This window comes from Oxyura jamaicensis, chromosome 26, assembly GCF_011077185.1.
Source record: "Oxyura jamaicensis isolate SHBP4307 breed ruddy duck chromosome 26, BPBGC_Ojam_1.0, whole genome shotgun sequence".
In the NCBI taxonomy this organism is placed as follows: Eukaryota; Metazoa; Chordata; class Aves; order Anseriformes; family Anatidae; genus Oxyura; species Oxyura jamaicensis.
The window spans coordinates 4247649-4269118 of NC_048918.1; the positions used below are offsets into that span (position 1 = coordinate 4247649).

General features: G+C 54.3%; 1 protein-coding gene across 2 annotated transcripts; it reads right to left on the reverse strand.

Annotated features, from left to right (window-relative positions):
• Positions 1-549: 549 nt before the first annotated feature.
• Positions 550-21009, reverse strand: SLC41A1 (solute carrier family 41 member 1). Of its 2 annotated transcripts, XM_035347014.1 has the most exons (11): positions 20966-21009; positions 19276-20505; positions 13636-13743; positions 10062-10133; positions 9597-9741; positions 9352-9498; positions 8465-8612; positions 7771-7850; positions 6816-6950; positions 5620-5768; positions 550-3990 (listed from the first exon to the last, which is right to left on the reverse strand). In XM_035347014.1, exons 2-11 carry the CDS (start codon positions 19651-19653, stop codon positions 3805-3807), a joined length of 1548 nt encoding a protein of 515 aa, XP_035202905.1. In that variant the 5' UTR covers positions 19654-20505; positions 20966-21009; the 3' UTR covers positions 550-3804. The 2 variants fall into 2 exon arrangements, with proteins under 2 accessions (XP_035202905.1, XP_035202906.1); XM_035347015.1 differs by lacking the exons at positions 19276-20505; positions 20966-21009 and adding an exon at positions 18592-18713.
• Positions 21010-21470: the final 461 nt, after the last annotated feature.

Consider the following 21470-nt stretch of genomic DNA (forward strand, 5'->3'; position numbering starts at 1 on the left):
GGCATAGGGAAGCAGGGGGGGAGCAGGGCCCAGGCCAGTGCCCCAGCACAGCTCTGGCCAGGCACAGCCCCACAAGGGATCGCTCCACACCAAGGAGCGAATCCCATACCTGGGGGGCATGCAGGGCCCTCTCAGTGCCACGAGCTCCCGCAGAGCCAGGGGGCTGCTTAACACACCCCCAAAACGCACAGGACCCCCGTGTCCTGTGCCCCTTAACCAAGGTGCAGGCAAGGATGCCCCAGGGACCAGAGGCCGAGCCCGGGGAGCCAGGGAAGGGTTTTTGTACGCAGCGAGAGGCTGAAGAGCAAACAGCCGCCGTTTCTACCAGGAGCTTGCACGCAGCTGCCTGGACCCCACCACAGGCAAGGCAGGCGCCCGCTAACCTGTCACTTTGACTAATGGTGTTTTGCCTAACGCACAACAATTCGTTTTATTTTCTTAACTCTCACTGCACCGCCTACCACAAGGCCTCCCTATAAGCTAGAACAAGCTGCAAAACACAAGAGAAACTTTTAACCTTGTAAAGAGGCTTCAGGAAAGACACCACAGTGCACATAAATAAATGTCATCTTTATTTAACGAAATATAATTTATCAGTTAAGTTGACATCTGTCAATTCAGTTATAGGAACTATAAATAATTAAGACAGTCTTTTTCCTTTAATAAAAAGAGTAAACCAGGATTTTTCATTTGCAGTCAGCTGTAGAGTAGGCATGCATTTGAGTGCAACTGGTGGGAAAAGTTTTTGTCCATCAATATTCTGAAATTTTAAGTTAGATTCTTCCCTGATCTGTTCATCCCACCTTATTGAATTTTACAGGCACCACCAATCCCAGCAGCACGGCAGCTCTTCATCACCTCCAGGTCTCTGCATTTTACAGGAGACTACAAGCAGTAGAATTTTCCTCGGGCACAAATCCTTTCTTGGGGAACTAAATAGCGATGTGACACACAAAAGACCGGTAGAGTTTCATATATTATATATATATATAAAAGCTTACATGATAATGGAAGGAAATCTCATATCTATTCCTCAACATTAGGCAGAGAAATCAGGTGAGCAGCAGAGGATACTCCAGAAGTCCCTGGGCTGAGACCTCTGTACGTGGGTGTGAGATTTTGGTTGTTTGGTGTTTTTCCTGTTTGTTTTTTAACAGAGCCATGGCCAAATTAGACCTGTGAGAAGCCAAGTCACTAGGGTGAAGAGTACAAGGTTCAGAGCCACTGCCACAAGCAATATGCTGCAAAGATGGAGAAGGGGAAAGCAAGCCTTACATCAGCAAGGTAGACAGGGGAATCCTTCTAATCTTCCAAAAATCTATTGTCTGCTCTTAGGGTCTGAGAATGGGCAGCCTGACAGGACATGGACCGGCTCTCTGCCTGCTGACCACTGCAAACAGCTAAGGCAGTAGAGAAGGGAGAACTCTGCTCACACTGAAGCACGAAAGGATTCTTCTACAACGAGTGGTCCCTCAGCAATTTCTAGAGTGCACAAGAGCCCGGCTGTGTTTGGTTTAGATATGTCTGCTTCTGGGGCTTTCCAGCACTGGCTTCCCACTCACTAATCCTGAGCTCCCTTTCCAGCATGCTTGTCTCCAGAGGAAGGACCAACTCTGCAAGCATGGCTCTGGGCTGGGATGTGTTGTTACTGCACTGTTCCTTATCTAGAAAGAAAAGTGGTCTGCACTTGGGCAGGGAGCTGTAAAGCTCAGCTAGATCCTGTGCTGTCCACAGTAACAAACAAATCTTCCAACCCAGCCTTAGTTTGGATGAAGCTCAGCATCCCCAGCACCACATTGCACCATTTTCCAGGAGATGCCCAGCATGGCTGGGATGGAAAACCAGAAGGAGAAGACAAGGGTTGGTTTCAACAAGGCCTGTATGAGAAATGCAGAAATTAACCAAATGGAGGAAATTAAGCCAAGCAAGGACAGCTGTGTTCTGCTGTGAGGAGCACGCTTAAGCACAAAAGAAGAGAAGCAGCAGCTTACGGGGAAGCACAAATTCAACAGCTTTCAGGTTATGCTCTGGGCCTGCAAATACCCAGGACAGGCAGTGCCCAGAGCAGGACTGCAGTGCTCCAGGCCTTCAGAGCTAACTAAAATGAGAGCTTTGCTGTTATTTCAGGATTGGAATGCAACGTGCTGCTATGCTGAATGCTGCAGGCATCTCCCTAGAGTTTGAGGGGATGATGGCAGCTCCCCAAGCTTTGGGTACCACAGCACTGAAGTTAAGTTCCAATGGATACTGTATTTTCCCCATCCTTGACAGATGTTAAGAGCTTGCTCCCGTGCACACTTATGCATTCAATTTATGTTCATGCATTAGAGGCTGTTTAATAGCACTGTCTGCTTCAGCACATCAGTTAAACTCGGTGTAACTGAGTGAAGTTTCCAAGTCAGTAAGACCCGCTTACATCAAACTGCGCTCAGTTTACTGAATTGATTTATATTCAAATGGGAAAAGTAAAAAGCACCGAGTGCCAACAGCATTCAGGAGGATCATTTACAAATACCTTAGTCACACAGCCAGAACACGTTTTCACACACTACTGCACGAGAGTCCTTCCAGGCTGCACAAGCAGAGCAACAGAAGGTGCCTCAGCCATCACCCAGCAGAAGAGCACAAAAAGTAGGTGGGAAATCCAAGCAGGGAACCCTGCACTCGCAGTGCTCGGCCAGTGCTCACGTGCTCCCAAGTCTGAAATGCCTCAGGCTCAGCAAGGAAAGGTACTGAGTGGCTTCTTCCCAGCTGCAATGGGCCCGTCAGCAGCATGCAGCAGCTGAAAGAAAGCCTTAATGCACAAAATAGGATTTATTTTTCCATCCACCCAAAAAAAAAAAAGTCAACTGAACTGTGCAGACTGCCAGAAGAATATCGCAGTGCCCATACCAGCACAGAGGAGAGGCTTGCACCCACCACGGTTCCAACAGATCTTCCCGCAGAGCACTGGCAGGTGGAAGGGGAGGAAGATGGATGGGAGAGCTCACAGCATCTTCGGGCAAAGCGCAGAGCACATCGGTTTGCATGCAGCAGGAGCTGAAGCTTGGTGCACGAGCAGTTTGCAGTCTCCGAGATGCAGATGCTGCCAGATGGCTGGCAAAGGGAGCTTAAATCTGTCAGCAGCGAGCAGCCTGCTCACAGCCAGATCTCAGGGCTCTGCAGTCGCTCGCTTTCCTTGGGGGCACACAGGAACAGGCATTTTGGCACGGAGGATGCCTCCTCACTACCTTCACTAATCCCTTAACCAGTGCCTTGTGTGCTTTGGAGGCCAGGCAGAGGAGGGGGATTCGGGAAGCAAACAGGAAGGTAGGAAGGTGACAGGGTAGAGAGGAAAGGAGGTAACTCCATGCCCTCGTCCACAAGGTGTACTCTGCTAGAAGGTGCCTGCTCAGTAAAATAAGTCTGAACCTTACCTCCAGCATTTGAGACGCTTCTGAAGCGAAAAAAGCAACCCTTCACCTCTAGTGACATGGGCAGGGCGGGCTTCCTACACGTGTGATCTGACGGGTCAGTATCTTCACTGTAACATCGCTTCAGACAACTGCTGTGAAATTGCACTTGGTGATTGTCTCATTACACTTTTTTTTGTCCCTCCTAAAACTAGATTTATTTTCTGTACAAACTTGGCTTGAAATATAAACCACATAAAATTCCCATTGAAAATAATGAGAATCCAGTATCAAAGATGAAGTCTCGAGAGAGACGGGGGGTAGGGAGTCAAGGAAAGGAAGGTGGAGGAAAAGAAACAACAAAATCAGTGGAGGAGGCGAGCTGTGAGATGGGGAGGGGCGGCAGGGAGAGCTAGTCTCCCACATCGGAGTCCCGGTCACCGATGAGCCAGAGGATGTGAAAGCTGAGAGCAAGGAGACCTGTTCCGATCAGGTCCCCCAGCGCTGTCAAGTAGGGGATGGAGAAGTTGTCAGGATCAAGGTCCCTGCCCCACATCCAGTGCACCATCCAGTCGGCGATATACAGAAGAATGAGGACCTGGGAGGCAGGAGGAAAAGAGCCACGTCAGCCACAAACCCCGACCCTGCAGTCCCAGCCTCCACAGAGCTCCGACTGGGGCCATTCCAGCTGGGCAGGCCAGCCCTCAGCCCCAGGAGTGGAGCTGGTGGCACGTCCAAGCACCTTGCTGAGCGCTGCAGCCCAGGCACTCGATGCCACTCGATGCAGTCTGCATCCCCAAAGCAACAGGAATATGGCACGAAAAGGATTTTGGTGAACCTAAATGGGTCCTGGGCAAATTCTCTGCCTCTTTAACAGCCTCTATCCCATTCTTCTTAGCTTCATATGTCACCACCAAATTTAAGCTTAGAAGGACTCTGGCACCCAAACACCAGCAAGTCTACATTTTGCATCTCAGTTTTCAGATCTAACCAGAAAAAGCACAAAGAGATATGGGGCAAAAAGAGGGGACTCAAAAGCACACCTTCTCTTGGGAAAGGACAGCAGTATCTGAATTCCAGGAATAAAAGAGCAACTTCCCAGCAGCAGAAACCACCAGAGTGCAATGTTCTACCTACTTCAACGCAGCGAGAAGATCTGTACCTGTGTCTAGAAGACACTAAAAGAAATACATACTAGATCTTCTCAAGCCTTAGGTCTGGGACAAGCATCGGCTGCAGGCCTTCAGCTACTGCCTCTGGTGGTTTCAGGGCTGGGACATGGCAGAGCTCAGGACCCAGCAGCCAGCACTGTGGCCCCCCTGCAGCCCTGGTGCCCCCCAGCCCGCAGGCTGCTCACCGCAGCGGCTTTGCAGAGCGGCTGCAGGCGGAAGCCCCCTCCGAGTGCCCAAGCACCCAGCAGGAGTTCACAACCTAAATTTAGCCTCCTGGATGACAGCACTCCGCTCTTGCCTCTGATGGATGCTCTGACTCACTTCCTCAAGCTGGCCTGGGTTGATTTAAGGGAACACTGAAACCAGGCACAGCTTCCACAAGCAGAGGGGGCAAGCAGGGGGAGCAGAGCTGGGCTTTGCAGGAAACTCCCCAACCAGGCCACCTCTTCCTTCCCTCCAACACATGCAAACGGCTGCTGTGTTTCTGCAGCGGGAGCACCCTGCTCTGTGCACGTCCCCCAAAACAGCCACTGCTACGGGCTCACACGGCTTCTGCGAGGGGCCGGGAGCCCGGTGCCAGCAGAGCTGCCAGGTCTCTCCCCTGCACAGGGAGGCAGGCAAAGCCACGAGGTGCAGGGCTCCTGCAAACTCGACGTCCTGTTTTCTTCACCAGCAGTTTACAAATTGCTAAAGCACCTTATAGGACAGATTAACACAGAAGAGGTCAACCCTTGTGTTGTCAAGAGGACTTAAAAATGAAAAGAAAGACAAAAGAGAGATTCAAAACTTGCCAAGAATGGGAGGAAGGAAAAATTGTGTGTACAGGTATCAACAAAGAAGGATTTATTTAGCTCGATACCAGCTCATTTGACAAACAGTATTCTTGGCATAGCTCTCTCCAGTACATGGACCTGTTACCTAGAGATAAATACGCTGCTGAGAGCACAGCAGCACACACTACAACCTAGCTGGCTGAACAGCTTCCCACTGAAGATGGCAGGGCAGCGTCCCCTTCCAGCCTCAGCAGTTACAGAACCAGAGGGGCTTCGGCTTACCTGGAGAAGTGCAGCTGTCATGTAGAAGACTATGAAAATCAGGGTGAGCGTAGTGTGTCCTCCCTGCATGGAGCTGATGGTGTACAGAAAAACCAAGTGTCCAGGCACTACCAGGAGAAAGAGCACACGGGCAGAGCGGGAATTCACATCTGTCAGGAAACAAAGGTGGAGTTCAGGATTAAAAGTGGCTGGAACACACTGCACCTCTGCAGCCTACCTGGGCTCCATGGGAGAAGGCAGCACAACTGTGCTGTAATCTAAAGCAGACACCAGTGCACTGGACTCATCCTTGCAGTCCAGATTTAGGCTGGAAAACAGCACCCTGAGCGATGACCGAACTGTCAGAATGCCCGAGGACTTTTTGTGCCAAGCTCGGTAGGAGAGCTTAACTCTGCCCCCAGAGCAAAAGCTGTTCTCAGACCTCAGCTGCCTGAAGGACTCATGTCCCATCTCAGACAGAGCTGCCAAGGATTTAATGCAAACGTTGAATTTCCTCAGAGCTCTGTCTGCACCTTGTCTGGTGATGAGTTTTCTGACCGATGACTGTAACTTTGGAGACCTTTTTCCCCCTTCTGCTCCCCAGACCCAGTAGGTTACAACTGGTACACGTGAACAGAGCACCACGCAGCTCCCTTTGCAGGAACAGCTCTCTACCAGAAGGCTGGGGCCCAAGCTACAGGGTACCAAGCCTCCCCAGGGATTCCAGAGAGTAACCAGCTCTGCCCATGCAAGCCTGGGCTTTTCTCTGCTACACAACCGCTCCAACTAACGGAGCTCTGAAGAAGCCTTCGCAAGTGGGAAGTTCTGTAACTGCAGCTCCACAGGCCCAGCAGAGCTGCAACGCTCCAGCAGCCTCAAGGCAGGTTTTAGTGTCCTAGACATCTGGAAAAGATTTAGTGGGTGGGGGATTTACAGCATTAAGCAGTCAGGGCATAGGACTTCTGCACCATGTTTTCGTAATCCAGCAGGGCTACGTCCTCGCACATAGCAGCTTTGCTGAAGGTCCAACTGTCTCTAGAGGGCAGGCCAGGCCAGAAGACCAGCCACATCCACGAGCTGACAGCTGCCTCTGAGCAGATTTCAGCCACCATTTCCCGTACCAGTGCTGCAGTGACTGTCACAGACGAGTTCAGCCAGCCATTTGCAGCAACTGCTGCGGGCAGAACTCAATATATGTCAAGCCTCAACTTGAATACCTGAGCTGAAGAAAGTGCTGCAAGGGCTGGGACACTTGCGAGGGGCTGTTTCGGGGCTCTCTCCAGGCATCCCACTCATGTGCAGGTAAGTGGAGATGCGACTAGCCTGCACTGCCACCAGGTTGCCACCCACACCTGCAGGTAAGGAGAGAAAAACAAGATCAGATCTCAAACACCCTTGGAAGTCATTTTCAATAGCCAGCACACTGGGAATTGCCAGGTGCTGAAATAACACAAGACAGTCTATTTTTGACCCAAATTCCACTTTTGCAGGATGTAAAGAGCTGAGACAAAGCACACTGTTCTACAGCTTCCCCTTAGGCCCCCTAGAAAAGTACATGCAATTCTATTACTGCAGCTTTTATTGAAAGAAATACACGAAACAAAGAAAAAAAAAAGACAAGTCAGCCACCAAAACAGACAGGGGAAGTTTAAAGCTACTTTTTTTTGTGTGAGCTGTAATGGAACTGGAACCCCCTAGCACAAGATGCACTGCTGCAGGACCAACGCCATTTATTGCAAGGCTGAAAACTATCACACAATGGAGTTCACTTGGTTCATTAGGCAGAGAGGAGATCATACCAGAATAAACTAGATTTCCTGACTCTGAATTGCAAAGCCAAGTCTTCATGTCACAAGGTGACCACAAGGCACATATACTGGAACAGGGGTCTTCCATCAGCCAGGAGGAACCAAGAAATGAAGACAGTTCTCGTTGGGCCCCAGATCTAGAAAGCTTATCTTTTAGGTAATCCTTCCCAGGCCAATTACCCCTCTGAAGAAAGGCCGGCACCAGGGGGAGCCGTGCTGCTGTAAAGCTTGGGTCTAATCACCGTATCTCGCTGGTGATCCAGGAGAACGCGTCTCTAAGCTGCCTGAAACAAGGCTCAGAGGCCAAACTCACTGTTTGCCAAGATCTCCAAAAGCTGCAGCACCAGAGTGGAAAGGAACTCACCATTAATAACCGGTGTGAAGACAGCCATCCCAGCAAAGTTTGGATCTGAGACCGTTCTGTCCAAGATTAAACCGCCAACACTGCAAAGGGAAGATCGAAGAGGTCAGTGCTGAAGGCTCACCAGGTAACTCACAAAGCACTGCAGGGTCTCTCTGCTGCAGTTTGTGCACCCAAGGGCGATGCACCCACCTCACATGCACCTAGCTGTGCTTGTTGCACATGGTTTTCGACCCCAATATTTTCTAGCAAGAGTTTTAGAAGAATCTTTTCTCATTGCTGCAAAGAAAGACTAAATCCCCCAACATACAGTTTACTACTGTACATTAATCAGAAGCAAACCTGCTTTTTAAAGGGCAAATAGGGCTCTTGTGAGGGGGACTGCTAAACAGAATCTGTGTCTACTCTGTGGCCATGCCAGTCCCCCTGTGAGCAGCAGGCACATGGCTAAGGCCTTGGTTTCCAGCAGTCAGGTGCTTAATTGCTCCTGTGCCTCTGGGCCTAGCTCCCAGTGTCTTTGGAAAACACAAGATGTGGAGGTCATTTTGTTTCCTGGCAGACTGAACTGGAGAAGTAGGAGAGGTTTGGTTCTCTCTCTTTTCTTTTGGAATCTATCAAGGCCAGACAGGCTGAAAGGGCTGGGGGAAAGGGCACGCTGTCTACATTTGGGGAGAAGAACTCTTCCATACCCCTGTACCTGCTAATTGCCATTGCGATAATGACAGGCTCCCAGCCGGAGTACAGCACCTCCCGTGTCGCTGCGTTCTTCTTGGCAATGATGATCCAGATGGGCAGCAGAGCTATGAAGAAGGCGCACACCAGAGGATTCACGTATGCCTTGCTCTCTGAGGGGGAAATAAGCAGAGGCAGCAGATCAAGGACATGTTCCTCCACAAATTCAGCTGAGCTTGTTGGCCCTGCCTGCAGACTGTTGTCACCTACAGAGCCCAACACACACAAACTAGACCAGGCCGGCCTCGGTTCCACACGCCCTGGGCATTTCCTTCTTCTGATGCACCCTCAGGGGCTTTATCAACAGCTTCGAGCGAGCGCTCTTTGGTTTCCTAATTGCTCATTCCCACTTCCCATGCCCGAGCAAGACCTCCCAGCATTGCTTCACCTTTGACTGAACCTGGCTGAGTCACATCCTCTGCATCCCAGCCGCCAGGGAAGGAAGGTGGAGGGGAGGGAGGAGGAAGTCTAGAGCGTGCAGCTGCAGCTCTGCTCTGAGGACCCCCAGCTGGTGCTGACAGTACAAAAGATCACATCCAGAGCTGCCTTCCCCCACTACTTCAGCCATGATCAAGCCCCTGGTGCTTGGAAGGAGGCAACCTCTCCCTTAACACGTTACCTGGTAAGGAGGATGTATGCAAGTCACTGCCAAGACTGTCTGCAGCTACAAGACGTAGGAAGGTTCTCCCCTTATCAGTTCTGACTAGGTTTCACTAACTGGGATAGCTTCCTGGCCAGGCATCCTACACACCCCGAGAACAGTAAGGGTAAAGGAACAGGGTGAATCGCAAGGGAGATGCTGCAGCACATGGAAGGACCAGGGAGACACAAAAGCCTTTTGTTGCTCCTCACCCAGCTCTTTGTACAAGCCCCAGCTGATTCCTGAAAGCAGAGCTAGGGTGATGAGATCCCCTAGGCTGGCAGCAATTGGTGTGGCTACATTATCAGGATTGATCCCCATCTTCCTGGATCCAATGATGACCCCAATCATGATCATGCCTGTAAGTAAAAAAGAGGAAGAAAACAGGATGATGGTAAAGGAGAACTCAGCATTCGAGGAAGAGGTGCGGGGAGGGTGTACAGGATCTGTCTCTTACCCAGAACAAGAGAAGCAATGAAAGCAGTAGCCACGCTGCTGGCACAAAGCAGCACAGCATGGTCAAGGCTGAAGTGCCCATCTGGGATCCATCCAAATATCACCGCTGCGATTGAGGCCAGGAAGCCGACCACGGTAGCCTGAACCTGAAAATAAAAGCTAGACAGTCACCACGGCAATTAGTGGGAAACATGGTCCTGGGGTGGACAAAGAGGAGCACCACTCTGGGTAGATTAGCACATCTTAGGTAGATTAGCACTCAGCAGGGAAATGCCAAGTTTCACCCTCAGGGCAAACTGCCACGGTTGGGTGACTGTGGGACATGAAGGTGCCATTTGCCTCCCCACTAGACATGCAATATTGACAGTCAATACCGAAGAAGAGGCGTTTAAGCCTTCTGACACTTGTCCTAGTTGTGCTCACACCAACTGCCAATATTCCCACTTCTCCTTTCACATTCCTTTACCTGTATCAGCGCCATGTTCCCTGTTATCATCTTCCAGAGCTCTTTGGGTGTATCCATCTGGCCAATATTAGCCTGCAAGAAGACATCACGACATCATTAAAGACTTAAAAGACTGATGGAATTCTGCACTTGTTAACGGTCTGATTCCTGCCTTCTGTCTACAGAGGTTTGTGCCAGGAGCAGGTGAGAACAGTGACCTCAAATCCTCACCTCTTACGGGAGAGCAATTCAGGAGAATTCAATAGAGCTTCTGATGAAAATCTTGCAAAAGCAACACGATACACTTTGCCCTCCTGCAGGAACACGCACTGCTGCTTATTTACCCACTGAATTCACTTTGGGGGTGATCAAGCCAAGCCTGGCTCAGGCCCAGCTGGGTCATGGTGCCCCTCGGGTCAGCCAGCCAGGAGGGAGCCTGGGGTGCAGCGACTCCCAGGTCAGCTATCTGAGTGCCCCCAGCTCCCGTACAGAGCAAGGCCAGAAGAGCATCACGTGGGCAGAGGGAGCTGGCAGCAGGATCTCCTGTTGGGGATAAAAGTTGAGTAAACAAGGCTAATGCCACGTGGAGACCTACTGAGTAGCAGGAAGCAGCCATGGCATATGGGTCACCTGGCATCACTACAGGAGATGCTAATCAGAGTAACCAGAACAGACGGAAAGTCGCTTTAATTTCTTGGCCTACGATCCAAAAAAAAAAAACCCACAACAAAACAAAAAACAACCACCAACCCAGCAGGATCACTGCAGGCTACTTGTCACTGCAGAACACAGGAGTTCTGTTCTCCCCAGCACCTCCTAGGTCCTTATAGAAGCTGGAAAGAATAGGCAGAGTACAGACTTGTATCCAATCTTGCAGAAGAAGCTGATGAACAAGAAGAGGAAACGAGTTTGTCACTATGAAATCAGAAGGGAGAGGCCCAAGAAATCTCAAGCGGCATTTGCACGACAGAGTCACTGGCTGACAGTGCCAAACTGCTAAGTGTCAGAGCAGCAATTCCTGCCTCTGCTTTCTTTTGTGCTCTCTGCAAAAAAAGCAGCCTGTGATCAGCCAGTCCTCGCGCTATCCTTGCCACACGTGCACCTGAGAGAGCTGCCGAGCCACGCTTACCGGCACTGAGATGCACCCAGCTCTGGGTGGGTCCTGCTCAGTTTAGTGGAGGGAAAGAAGGAACAAGAAAAAAAAAAAAAACAAGAAGTTGACTGTAGAGTAGCACTGAGTACATCCAGCAAGGAATTTGAGCTCCGTGTGAAGCCTGACCTTAGCATTCCTGCCACACGGCAATTAGGGTGGGATTAACATAGCCTAGCCGTAGTCAGTGGCAACAGGATCTTAATCCTCTAACTAATGGGAGACTTTTGCTTCTGAACTGTGAGAGGAACTTCTGAGGTGCCTTAATGCAGCACTAATTGGAAACCCACCATCTGAGAAACCCTTCCAGATGCTTTTCTGCAGCAAGAGCACGAGAAGGACATCGTGAAGTGCTGCTCAGGAGAGCCTGCTCCCCACACCTGCACGTGGATCCCCTACGCCAAGGCAAGAACAAGGCAAGGAAAAAAAGGAAAACCAGAGAGATTGCCCTATCCACTGCCCACACATACAAGGAGGTAGCATGTGAGGCTAGGAGATCGATACAGAGGCAAAGTCTTCTTTCCTGCTGGGGCCAAGGAAAGCAGCGTACGAAGCCTGGGCAGGCAGGTGAGCTGGGTCCACTCTGTGCCAGTTTCCTGGTGACCCTGCTGCAGTCACCAGAGCAGATGGGGAAAAATTTGTATTCCTCTGACTTGCTGTGCAGCCAGGATAGGCTCACTGCCCTGCAGAGCTGCCCCAGAGTTCTTCTGTGCCAGCCCCATATGGGAAGAAGACGGAGAAAGCCATGGCCACAGGAGCACTGCTGTCCCAGGAGAGCTGGGCACTCACCCTGATAAGCCCGTGCTCAGAAAGCTGGCCAAAGCCAAGCCAAGGCCAGGGAGAACAGCCTGTGTCTGGGTCAGCGAGGATCCTGACATGATCTGAACAACAGGGACCAACTAAAACAAAGGGATTTGTTTCCCAGAACGAAGGGGCAAACAAAGCTCAGCCTGCCACAAGCTGCAGTGCTCAGCCTCCGTTGCTGCAAGCCCTGGCACAGGGGCACAGCAGCTTTGTGCTGCCCGGCAGCACCTGGAGAGAGGAGACCAGTGCCAAGAGGGAGCAGCCAGAGCCTCCCAGGCAGCTCAGCACCTTCAGAGACCAAGGGCTGGCTTCCAGGTGGTCCCCACAGCACAAGTCAGCAGGCAGGGGCTGGGGATGCTGGGGCCAGGCCAAGCATTTCCAGGGAAGTGCTCTTTGCCTTCAAGGACTGCAGGGACAACCCCACACGGAGCTGGGAGGGCAGAGTATTCCAGTGCCGTAACCAGTGCTGACCAGAACACAACGCCCACTGCCACTGGTTCAATGAGTGGGCAGCTGCTGGAGAGCAGAGGGTCACAGCTGGCATCACGCCACTGCTCAGGATGGACGGAAGAGAGGATCCAGAACAATGAATGTACAGAAACCTGCCTGACACTTCTGTGCTTTCTCCTGCAGCAACCAGAAGGGGAAGGCTGAGAAGAAGTGAGCATGCTAAGAGGCAGCTCTCTGCTTGCTGCTATCATCCATCCAGACAGTTCTCTAGCCCTGTTCCTTGGGGAATGCTCCCTGAGCAGCTTTCTCAGGCTAAGGCAGGCCAGCTCCTCTGCAATGCCAAGGGCTGCTTGCTGCAAGGGCTCTCTCTTCCAGCAACACACACCAGAGAGCCAGCAGAGCTCAAAGCTTGGCAGCAGGTAGCTAACACCTCACAGATGGAAGATACAAAGCTGTACTCTCACCACGGGAAGCACAGAAACATCAGGCTGTCGTGTTCAAGTAGAAGATGCTCTACAGAAAGAAGGCAGGAGCGTTATCGTGCCTGTTGGGAGAGGATGTCAGCCTCCCTCCAGCGCCGCTCAGCTTCGGAGGAGCTGCTGCGTTACAGAAGCAGCTAAACACAAAGCAATTCATTTACTACCACAGGACTCTGAGGAGCTAAGAGAGCTTGTCCCCGTTTCTCACAGGGAGCCCACTGTTTCACAGGAATCGGACTGAATTCCAGCAAGAGAAACGCCCCGCCATGCCTCTCCATCATCTTGGAGAGGCTGTCCATCCACCTGCTGTCCCTGCAAGGTCCCCTCCATTTCAGCCTTGACCGTACAGCTCTCCCCAGGTCTCTTATCTGCCAGCCCTGCTGAACCTGGCGTGTTCTGGCCTGCTCAGTGTGCTCTGGGCACACGCCTGCACCCAGCTTCCTTGTGAACAGCAGCGGAGCCAAGCACCCAGATCCTAAACTGCCAAAGCCTTCCCCCGCACCGTGCCTCCAGGCTCACGAGCAGCCCTGACGAGGAAGCGACCTGTCAGCAAAGCTTAAGGACTACCGAGCCTTTAAATCTGATCAAATAGGATGGGAACACCTGGCTAGGAAGGTAAACTCCAGCCTCTTTAGGTGGTCGCTCCCTTCAGAGACCCACGCAGAGAGACTTCTGTCTGCCCACCCAGCTGCCTCCCTCCCCTGGTACTCACAGCTGTGGACAGGCGAGATGCCAGAGTCATCTCCAGGTTCCCCTTCAGGCCCAGCAGCGCAGGCACCAAGATAAACACCTCTGTCACGTATTTGAAGACATCCCAGTGCTGCAAGATTAAAAAACAGACAACAAAACAATCACAGCTGTTCGAAACCTCTGCTCTTGGTTGGTTGTCACCTGCTCCGCTGCCTTCGTGCTCCGGCGCTGCCTGCCCTGAGCAGAGAGCTCAGTTCCTCTTCCAGCTCCGGCATCACGCCTCCCGGCAATGTTACTGTTCCTGACATTTGTGTAGTAGCAAACACATGTTCCTGCTGAGCTTAAAAACAGGATCTCAGCCTGCAACCTTCAGTTAAAAATCCTCTGAAGCTTCCCCGCTGACAAAACGCTTACGTACGCAGGGGCCAAACCAGGGAGCAACAAGCAGACTTTGCCCAACACACGCAGCTTTTGGCAGAACCAAGCACTGAAGTTTGGTCAGTCTCAGCCCAGAGTCTTTCCCCACATGTGCATCTTACGGATACCTCGCAGAGCACGGCACCGCTGCTCCCTGATGCTGCCAGCACCACGAAGCAGCCCCCAGGGCTCTGTCCCCGCTTCCCTCACCCTGCACGTGCACCACTCGGTCCTTGCTGCCCACCCTGCCTCTAGGATCAAGGCAGCCGTGGTTATTTAGGAAAAAACAGAGTAAGTGTAGGGTGAGCAATTCCACAGGGGGGCAGCTGGCTTCCCGGAAAACACAAAACCACCCCAAAAACCTCACAACCATATCAGGGAAAAAAAAAAAACGCAGGCTGCACGAGCCCCAGAGCCTGACTTTCATGCGTGTTTTGCGAGAAGGCACCGCGTCCAAAATAGCTCCCGCTTCCCACACTGCCTGCCTGGCACGCTCCTTAAAGGAAACCGAGCGCTGCTGGAAGGCACTGGGGAGCTGGCGGCGGCGCTGAGCACGTTGGCAGTCGTGGCTCTGGCTGCTTCCTTCCTGCTGACGGTACCTGCGGCCGGCTCCGTCCCCGCAGCGCTCCCCTCGGCCGCGCCAACCGGCCAAAAGGATGCGAGATGCTGGCCGGGCGAGGAGCACGAGCAGCCAGCACCTTCCAGCAAGTAAAGGTCACTACCTGATGACTAATGCCTTCCCGTGGGGAAGGACCTTGCGTATTTTTGTTTATTTTTCCACCCTTTGTGATGCTTGCCTTCGGCACCGGGACAGCAAGAGCCAACAAATCCCAGTTTCCTGCCAGGGCTTTTGTAACACCACGTCCAAGCTGCACTCAGGGGGAGAATCATTTCAGAGAGAAGCACGATCACAGGAGGCAGGGAAGTGCTTGAGAGGGTTGAACTGGGACCATTTTCCTAAAAAACTGCACTTAAGAAGAATCCCTGTAATGCTTCTGACAGCCTGTAAGCCAAGCTAACAACGCTCCCCGGCCCCCAGGTGCACAGATGAAAGCTGCTCAGCTGTTTCAGGCACACCAACGAGCCTCTCACTGCCCAAGAACACAGCTGCTGAAGACACCCGGGCTCCAGACTCATCCCTTCCTGCCCCGAGGAATCCTGCCCAGCTGCTGTGATGGGCAGAGCCTAAGAAAACCCCGCAGCCCCTGCCCCAAACACCTCGCACAGGGAGCTTGAGCATGCGAGACCTCACTACAGCCAGAGGTGCTCCGAAAGGCTGCGGCTCAGCACAGCTCCCTGAGCTGACAGTGCAGAGACGTTTCATTTCACCATCTGGTGCTGAGCAGGGTAGGAGAGGCAGGAGGAAAACCAGTCTGAAATATTTCCTTCGAGGCGGCAGCACGTCAGGCTGCGCTTCCTTTAAGGTCACACCTAGGAACAGCCGAGCTCTGCTCTCAGGCTCTATTTTTAGGCAGGCTGGCAGGCACTACAATTATTTTGCTGCTCGTCCCGGTGAATCCTTCGCTACAACTTCCCTTCGCAGTATCTCTGAAACAATCAGCGGGCACCACGCTCCCGCTTCCCAGTGGGACGAGCTGGGTGTCACCAGAGCCACGGCGTGAAAGGAACACTGTCAGCAGCCCGACCGCAGCCTGGAAGCACCGTGCAAAAGCTTCCTGGCTCCTTCTTCCTGCAGAGATATCCCAGAGGCAGGCCCAGGAGAGAGCCAGCACGTGCCCGCAGCCCTCCTGCCCCTCGTCCCAACACGGGCGTTGTGCGCTGACCTTTCCAGGAGGCCGAGCTGCAAGCTGCTGCCAGAAGCTGCCGTAACCGGAGCCTGCTGGAGCAGGCAAGACAGGGGTGTTCCTGCAGAAAGGGAAAAAAAAGAAGCCATCTTCGGGGAGGGAAAACAAGAAGATTTCTGCAGACATCAGCAGCTCGCTCGCCGCAAAGAGCAGGACCTGTGGGCTCCTGCCAACTTTCTTAATATCGGACGTTATACAACGCTGGTCTGCGGGCACTTGGTGCAGCTCAGAGGGCTCCTGCCGAGCACAAAGCTCCCCGCAGAAATGTGTGCCCACGGATGTGGCTCCAAGGGGAGAACCAGAGCGCAGGGGGAAGACAAAAACAGGAAAGAGAATGGGAAATATCGGATTGAGTTTGGGACGTTGAGCTGCTAAAAGCCCTTCCTCCCCTGTAAGCAGCCCTCTCTGAGGAGCACAGAAAGCTGTCCTCAGGGGCGAGGAGGGAGGGTAGCAGCCCGCAGGATCCCCCACAACTGCCCACACGAAGGGGAACGGCTGGTTGTCAGCAGGAAGAGGCACTTCACATCCACTGTCACCTCCTGTCCCCCACGCAGAGGGAGCAGAGACTGCAAGCGCCGAGGTGAACTCTCTGCACCTCCGCCTGCTCAGCCGGTGGTGCCCCGGCACGCGTCTCCCAGCACCGGAGCCACCGGGCTCGGTCTCTCCCGTGCAGAGCTGAGGCCAGACCTTGGCTTGTCACAGGTTCTGGAAGAGCCATCAAGCCCCAGCTGGTGTTTTGCCGTTTCCTCCAGGCTCGCTGCGTTTCAGAGGCTTCGCACCTGCAGGTGTCTGATACTTCCAGGGCAACAGCTGCTTCTCGGCCCCCGCCACGTTCAGCCCCTGCGCGCGGGGTTAAGGCTCACGGCGGCTGGCAGCAGGATGGTGATTCACGACAGCTCAGAGGGGAAGGAAGTGCCGAGGAAGCAGCAGGTTAGAGCAATCGCTGCCGTGGCCGCGCCGCACGCTGCGTTTCTCTCCTGCAATCGCTCAGAAAGCCATCGCACCCCAAAGAGGCGAGCAGGAGAGCCAGAGCCCCGTGCGCCCTGGGAGGAAGCAGTAGAGGCCAGAAGAGGCCGGCGAGAAACCCCGTAAGGCTCCTCCAGGCTTGGCACCAGGGCAGCTCGACCACAGCGTTCAGTGGGGTTGGACCATGCTGCCACAGGTCTGAGGAAGCAGCCTCCTGGCTGGGAGGACAGCGATGGAGGCAGGGAGGATGGGAAGCCACACCTGGGCAAAGGAGGAAGGGGCCGGGAGCCCACAGTCAGCATCCCCTGCTGGTCCCAAGGGGATGCTAACGCCAGAGGTGGCCAGGCAGGGGAAGCGAGCAGACCCCCTCCTCCACGTTCGATACCACCCAAAGCATCTCCAGGGAGCAGGAGAGTCTGGAAAACAACCACCAGGGCCCTGCTGGGAGAGGGGAGCGTGCCAGCAGCGCTCTGCTGTACACCAAGCAGGTGGCACGCTTGGATGTCACCGAGTCCGGAGGTCTCCAGTCCCAGAGGGAGCAGAGGCAAATTCCCCGGGACACGTTAATGGCTCAGCATGGCCAAAGGCCAATTTTCACACTGGGGAGACTAATTACAGCTGGCTGATTAGTCTGGTTGTCTAAAGCAGAGGAAATTAAGGGTATGGAGCTCTCAATCCATCACAGTCCATGGCTACATCCAAAGCAGTGGGACTCCTCTCTGCCCCAGCTCCTTGCTCCCCATGCCTCCCTCCTTTCACCCAAGGCTCTGAGCCTCTGGGGAGCCCGTTACCAAGAGCAGCTCCCCAAACTCTGCAGGCAGGCAAGCCGAGACCACACGCTTCCCTTCCCCCTGTTCCCCCCTATGGCATTTAGATGCCTCATTTAATCCCAAGGCTAAAGGGAGTTAAAGGAGTTGGCAGGACACGCTGCATAGCTGCATGCTGAGCTGCTGTGGAACAGAGGAATTATGAAGCTTTATTTCTAATGGCCATAAATAAAAGGCGAGAGAACACAGCAGTACGCCACCCCTGCCCCTCTCCTCCCCAGCCAGGAGGGCTGTTCCTTCTCCGGGACACACTTCAGGCCGGGTACAGACCACCAGAAGAGCCACACATGAGTTTACAGGGAGCTTGCAGAGGGAAACACGTTTGAAACGCCTTTAAGAAAGTTATTCCAGTAAATCTGTCTCTCTCCTGGGTTAATTTAGCGCAGCCAGCCCTTCCTGTTTTGAGTCACAGCTCAAACCTCACAACTCTCTCAATAGAGAAACCAGAAGGATGACCAACGTGCAAAGGCACGCAAGGAAGCACCATCGGGGCAATAAAGGAACAGAGACGTCTGCCTGACCACCCACACTTACAGGTAAATGCCCAGAGCCCCACGGGCACAGCTCGGCTGGAAATAACACTGCCAGCAGCACAGGCGAGTGGCTGATGTTAGAGCCTCACTGCAACGGCTTCTTTACGGCACGGAGGTGAACGGGGGAGCAGCAAGCAGAGCGTTTTTGGCTGATGACAGCTCCAACATGTCTGCCTCCATCCAAACGGTTCCAGAAAGCCACACTGCTCGGATGATCGAGTTCTGTGCCTTACTCACTGCTTTGGCTGGGCCTCAAGACAAGGAGCTCTGCACTGCCTGCCCTTCGGGGCAAAGCAGAAAGGGTTAAGAGCTGCCAGAGACACCTGCTTGGGAAACCACTACTAGAGACAGCACAGGAGCCACAGTCTGCTAAGTCATGTTTCCCACATGAAAACTACGCCAGCTGTGTGGTTCCCATAGTGCCACCCACCTCAAAAGACCTAAGAGAGATCTGCCTGATAACACAACAGTTTTCACCCAGAGGTAACAGCGAGTTCCCTGGCTGGCCTTTCCCAAAGATCAGCTCCACGTGGCTCTCAGGAAGAATAAATAATCCTGTTCGGCCCACCTGCTCCTGGCTGCTTCGAGCCCACGAGGAGGCAGAGCAGGGGCTGCTCAGCTAGCTTCCAACCTGCAGGGCACCACGCAGCGCCCTGCACACTGCAACAGGGGAATCGTTGCCCTGGCTGGCGGGAGCATAGCGTGCTGGAACAGTACAGCAAACATTGCGGGTGGTAAGGGGACATTCAGAACTAGGGACCAAGAATGGGACGCTTACGGGCACCGTCAGGGGACGATGACCGCTTCATTCCCAGCAGCAATGCGTGGAGCAGTCTCAGTTCCAGGCAGGTGCTCTGGCTGCACATCTGTGACCTCCTCCGAGCTGGAGCAGGGCAGCAGAGGTGCAGGGGTCCCCGCAGCCCCTCCTCCCCTTGCTCCAGACACCACCAAGGTCCCTCCCCTACCCCAACCAGCCTGCAAGGAAACACACTGCTTCCCCTTGTAGCTGCCAAATTAGCCTTGGCATTTGGGTATCCCCTGGATGGGAGCAAGCTGTGGTCTACAGAGATGGGACTCAGAGCCCAACATCGTACCGGGGAGGTACCAGTCCTACCTGCACGATGTCCAGCACCATTCCAGCAGCAACTGTCCCAAAGCCTGCCAGGAGGAACGGGAAGAGGACTTGCAGCCCGATGGAAAATGAGGTCTCTTTGAGCGGTGAGGCTGGCTCAGGACCTCTGTCCGTGCTGGTGTCATCGCTTTCGTTGCTCTGGCTGCCGTTTTCCAGCAGGGCGTCTTCTTCTCGCACCCCTTTAGCGTTGGCGCGGGACTCCAGCACCACCACTTCTACCCCAACACCGTCAGGTCCCAGGAAATCCGAGGGCTCCACCAGCTGCCCCCGGTCTGGACTGGCAAGGCAGTTCATGGGCACCGTGGGGAGCACAGCCCCGTTGGCCTGGTGGGTCTCCTTCTGCTCCGGCTTGGAAGACATGCTGCAGAGAGGCTCTCCTGACCCTCGGCTTGGTGGGCCTACAGCCAGCAGCTGTTCCAGGAGAGATCTTCGGCCAGGGCCTTACACAAATGGCCCTTCCAGCATCTAGAGGCCACTTCTCCTATCCCTGCTCGCCTGCCTTTGAGTGCAGAGACTGCTCCCGCAGCAGAGATCCCCATCAAGCAGAGTCCAGGAACGGGGGACAGCAACAACTGAGCTAGCAGAGAGCACAGGAGGAGCTGTGAGCTACAACTCACTCCAGGTCTCCTTCCCTCCAGCACTCTGCGGTACAGCAGCCACCGAGATGGGATCCGAGGCTTTCTTCCTTGATGTACGACCCTTTAGCACATCTTTCTCCTGGTCTTCCTCCAACAGACTGCTGTGATGGGGCACACAAGGCAGAGAGAAAACCAGATGAAATAAAGACCGCTGAAGAAAAGGGAAGCTTAAAGGAACCAGAGGGCAGATACAAGAGGGACTGGCTTTCAGAGGTGAAGTTCCCCCAATCCAGAAAAGCTCTTCTTGCTACCAGGGCTCCGTTAGCTTCTCTGGTAGCACTTTTCCTCTGCAGAACTTGAGTCTGGAGGCTTCTGTGGGCTTTTGCTCCGTTTCAGCCTGCTCTGCGCTCTCTGCCAGAACAGCCAGCAAAGCTAGCAAGCTCCAAGTGTCACAGCCGTCCTCCTCTTCCAGAAGGATTTCTCACCTTACAGCGCGAGGCCAGAAGAGCTCTTATTTAAAGTAACAGCCAGCTCCCAGTTAAGGTTACTTGCTGCGCTGAGCAGGCTGCGGGGCAGGAGCTGGCACCGGGACAGCCTCAGACCTAACATCCCCCTCCAGAGGCCCGTCTTTCACCTGAAACACAGGGAGACAAAAAAAAACCGCTCTGCTGGGCTCTGCGGCTCTCAGCACAGCGCCCCGTTCATCCCGAAACATTCCCCTTCAACGCACGACACGTCGGCAGCCGCTGCCCGGGCCTCCTCTCGTATCCCCGGCAGGCACCGGCGGCGTGGAGGGGGGGCCGTGCTGCGGGAGCGGTGCGCCGCAGCCCCCGTAGGGACAACGGGCACGGCCCGGAGCTCCCCGCCCCGCTTGGCTGCCGCAGCCCCGGCAGAGTCCCGAGCACCGCCGGGCAGCGGTAAGCCTCCACCAGCCCCCGGTTTACCGCAACCGGGAAGCACCGGCGGCGGCCCGGCGCGGCGGCGGCGGCGGCCCCGGGGAGCGCTGCCCAACCCAGCCCGCAGCCCTCCGGCCCAGGACTGCCCCGTGCCTCATCCACCAACCCGCCCGATGCCCCCCGGTGCCCGCTCCGCACCCGCCACCGGCTCCGCTCCGCTCCCGCGCCGCGGCGCGCCCTGACATCACCGCCCGCCACTGCTGGCCCCGCCCACGCGCGCCGCGCGGCGTCGCCATTGGCCCGGACGGGAGTGGCGTCACGCGCGGCACCGCCCCCCCCTCCCGGCGTTGCGGCCCGCGCAGAGGGGAGGGAACGCCCGTGAAGTGGGCGGGGCGAAGTGGGCGGGGCTTAGATGGGCGGGGCCCGCGCGGGCGGGGCCACGGCGCGAGCTGTCCCGCCAAGCAGGGGCTGCGCCGCGGGGCTCCGAATGAATGAAGGCGGCTCCCCCTGGCCCCTTTTCCGGTGGTTTCCTCTTCTTTTTGGCTCAAAGCAGCATGGAGGTGGCTCAGATAAAACTACTCTGGTTTTCCAGTTTCCTCAGGCCCTAAAGCCTTTGCGATGAGGCTCCCCTGTGAAAGCTGAGCTCCTGGAGCAGGTAGCAGTGCTGCTTTCAGCGCGCTGCAGGAACTGACGGAAGTGCGCT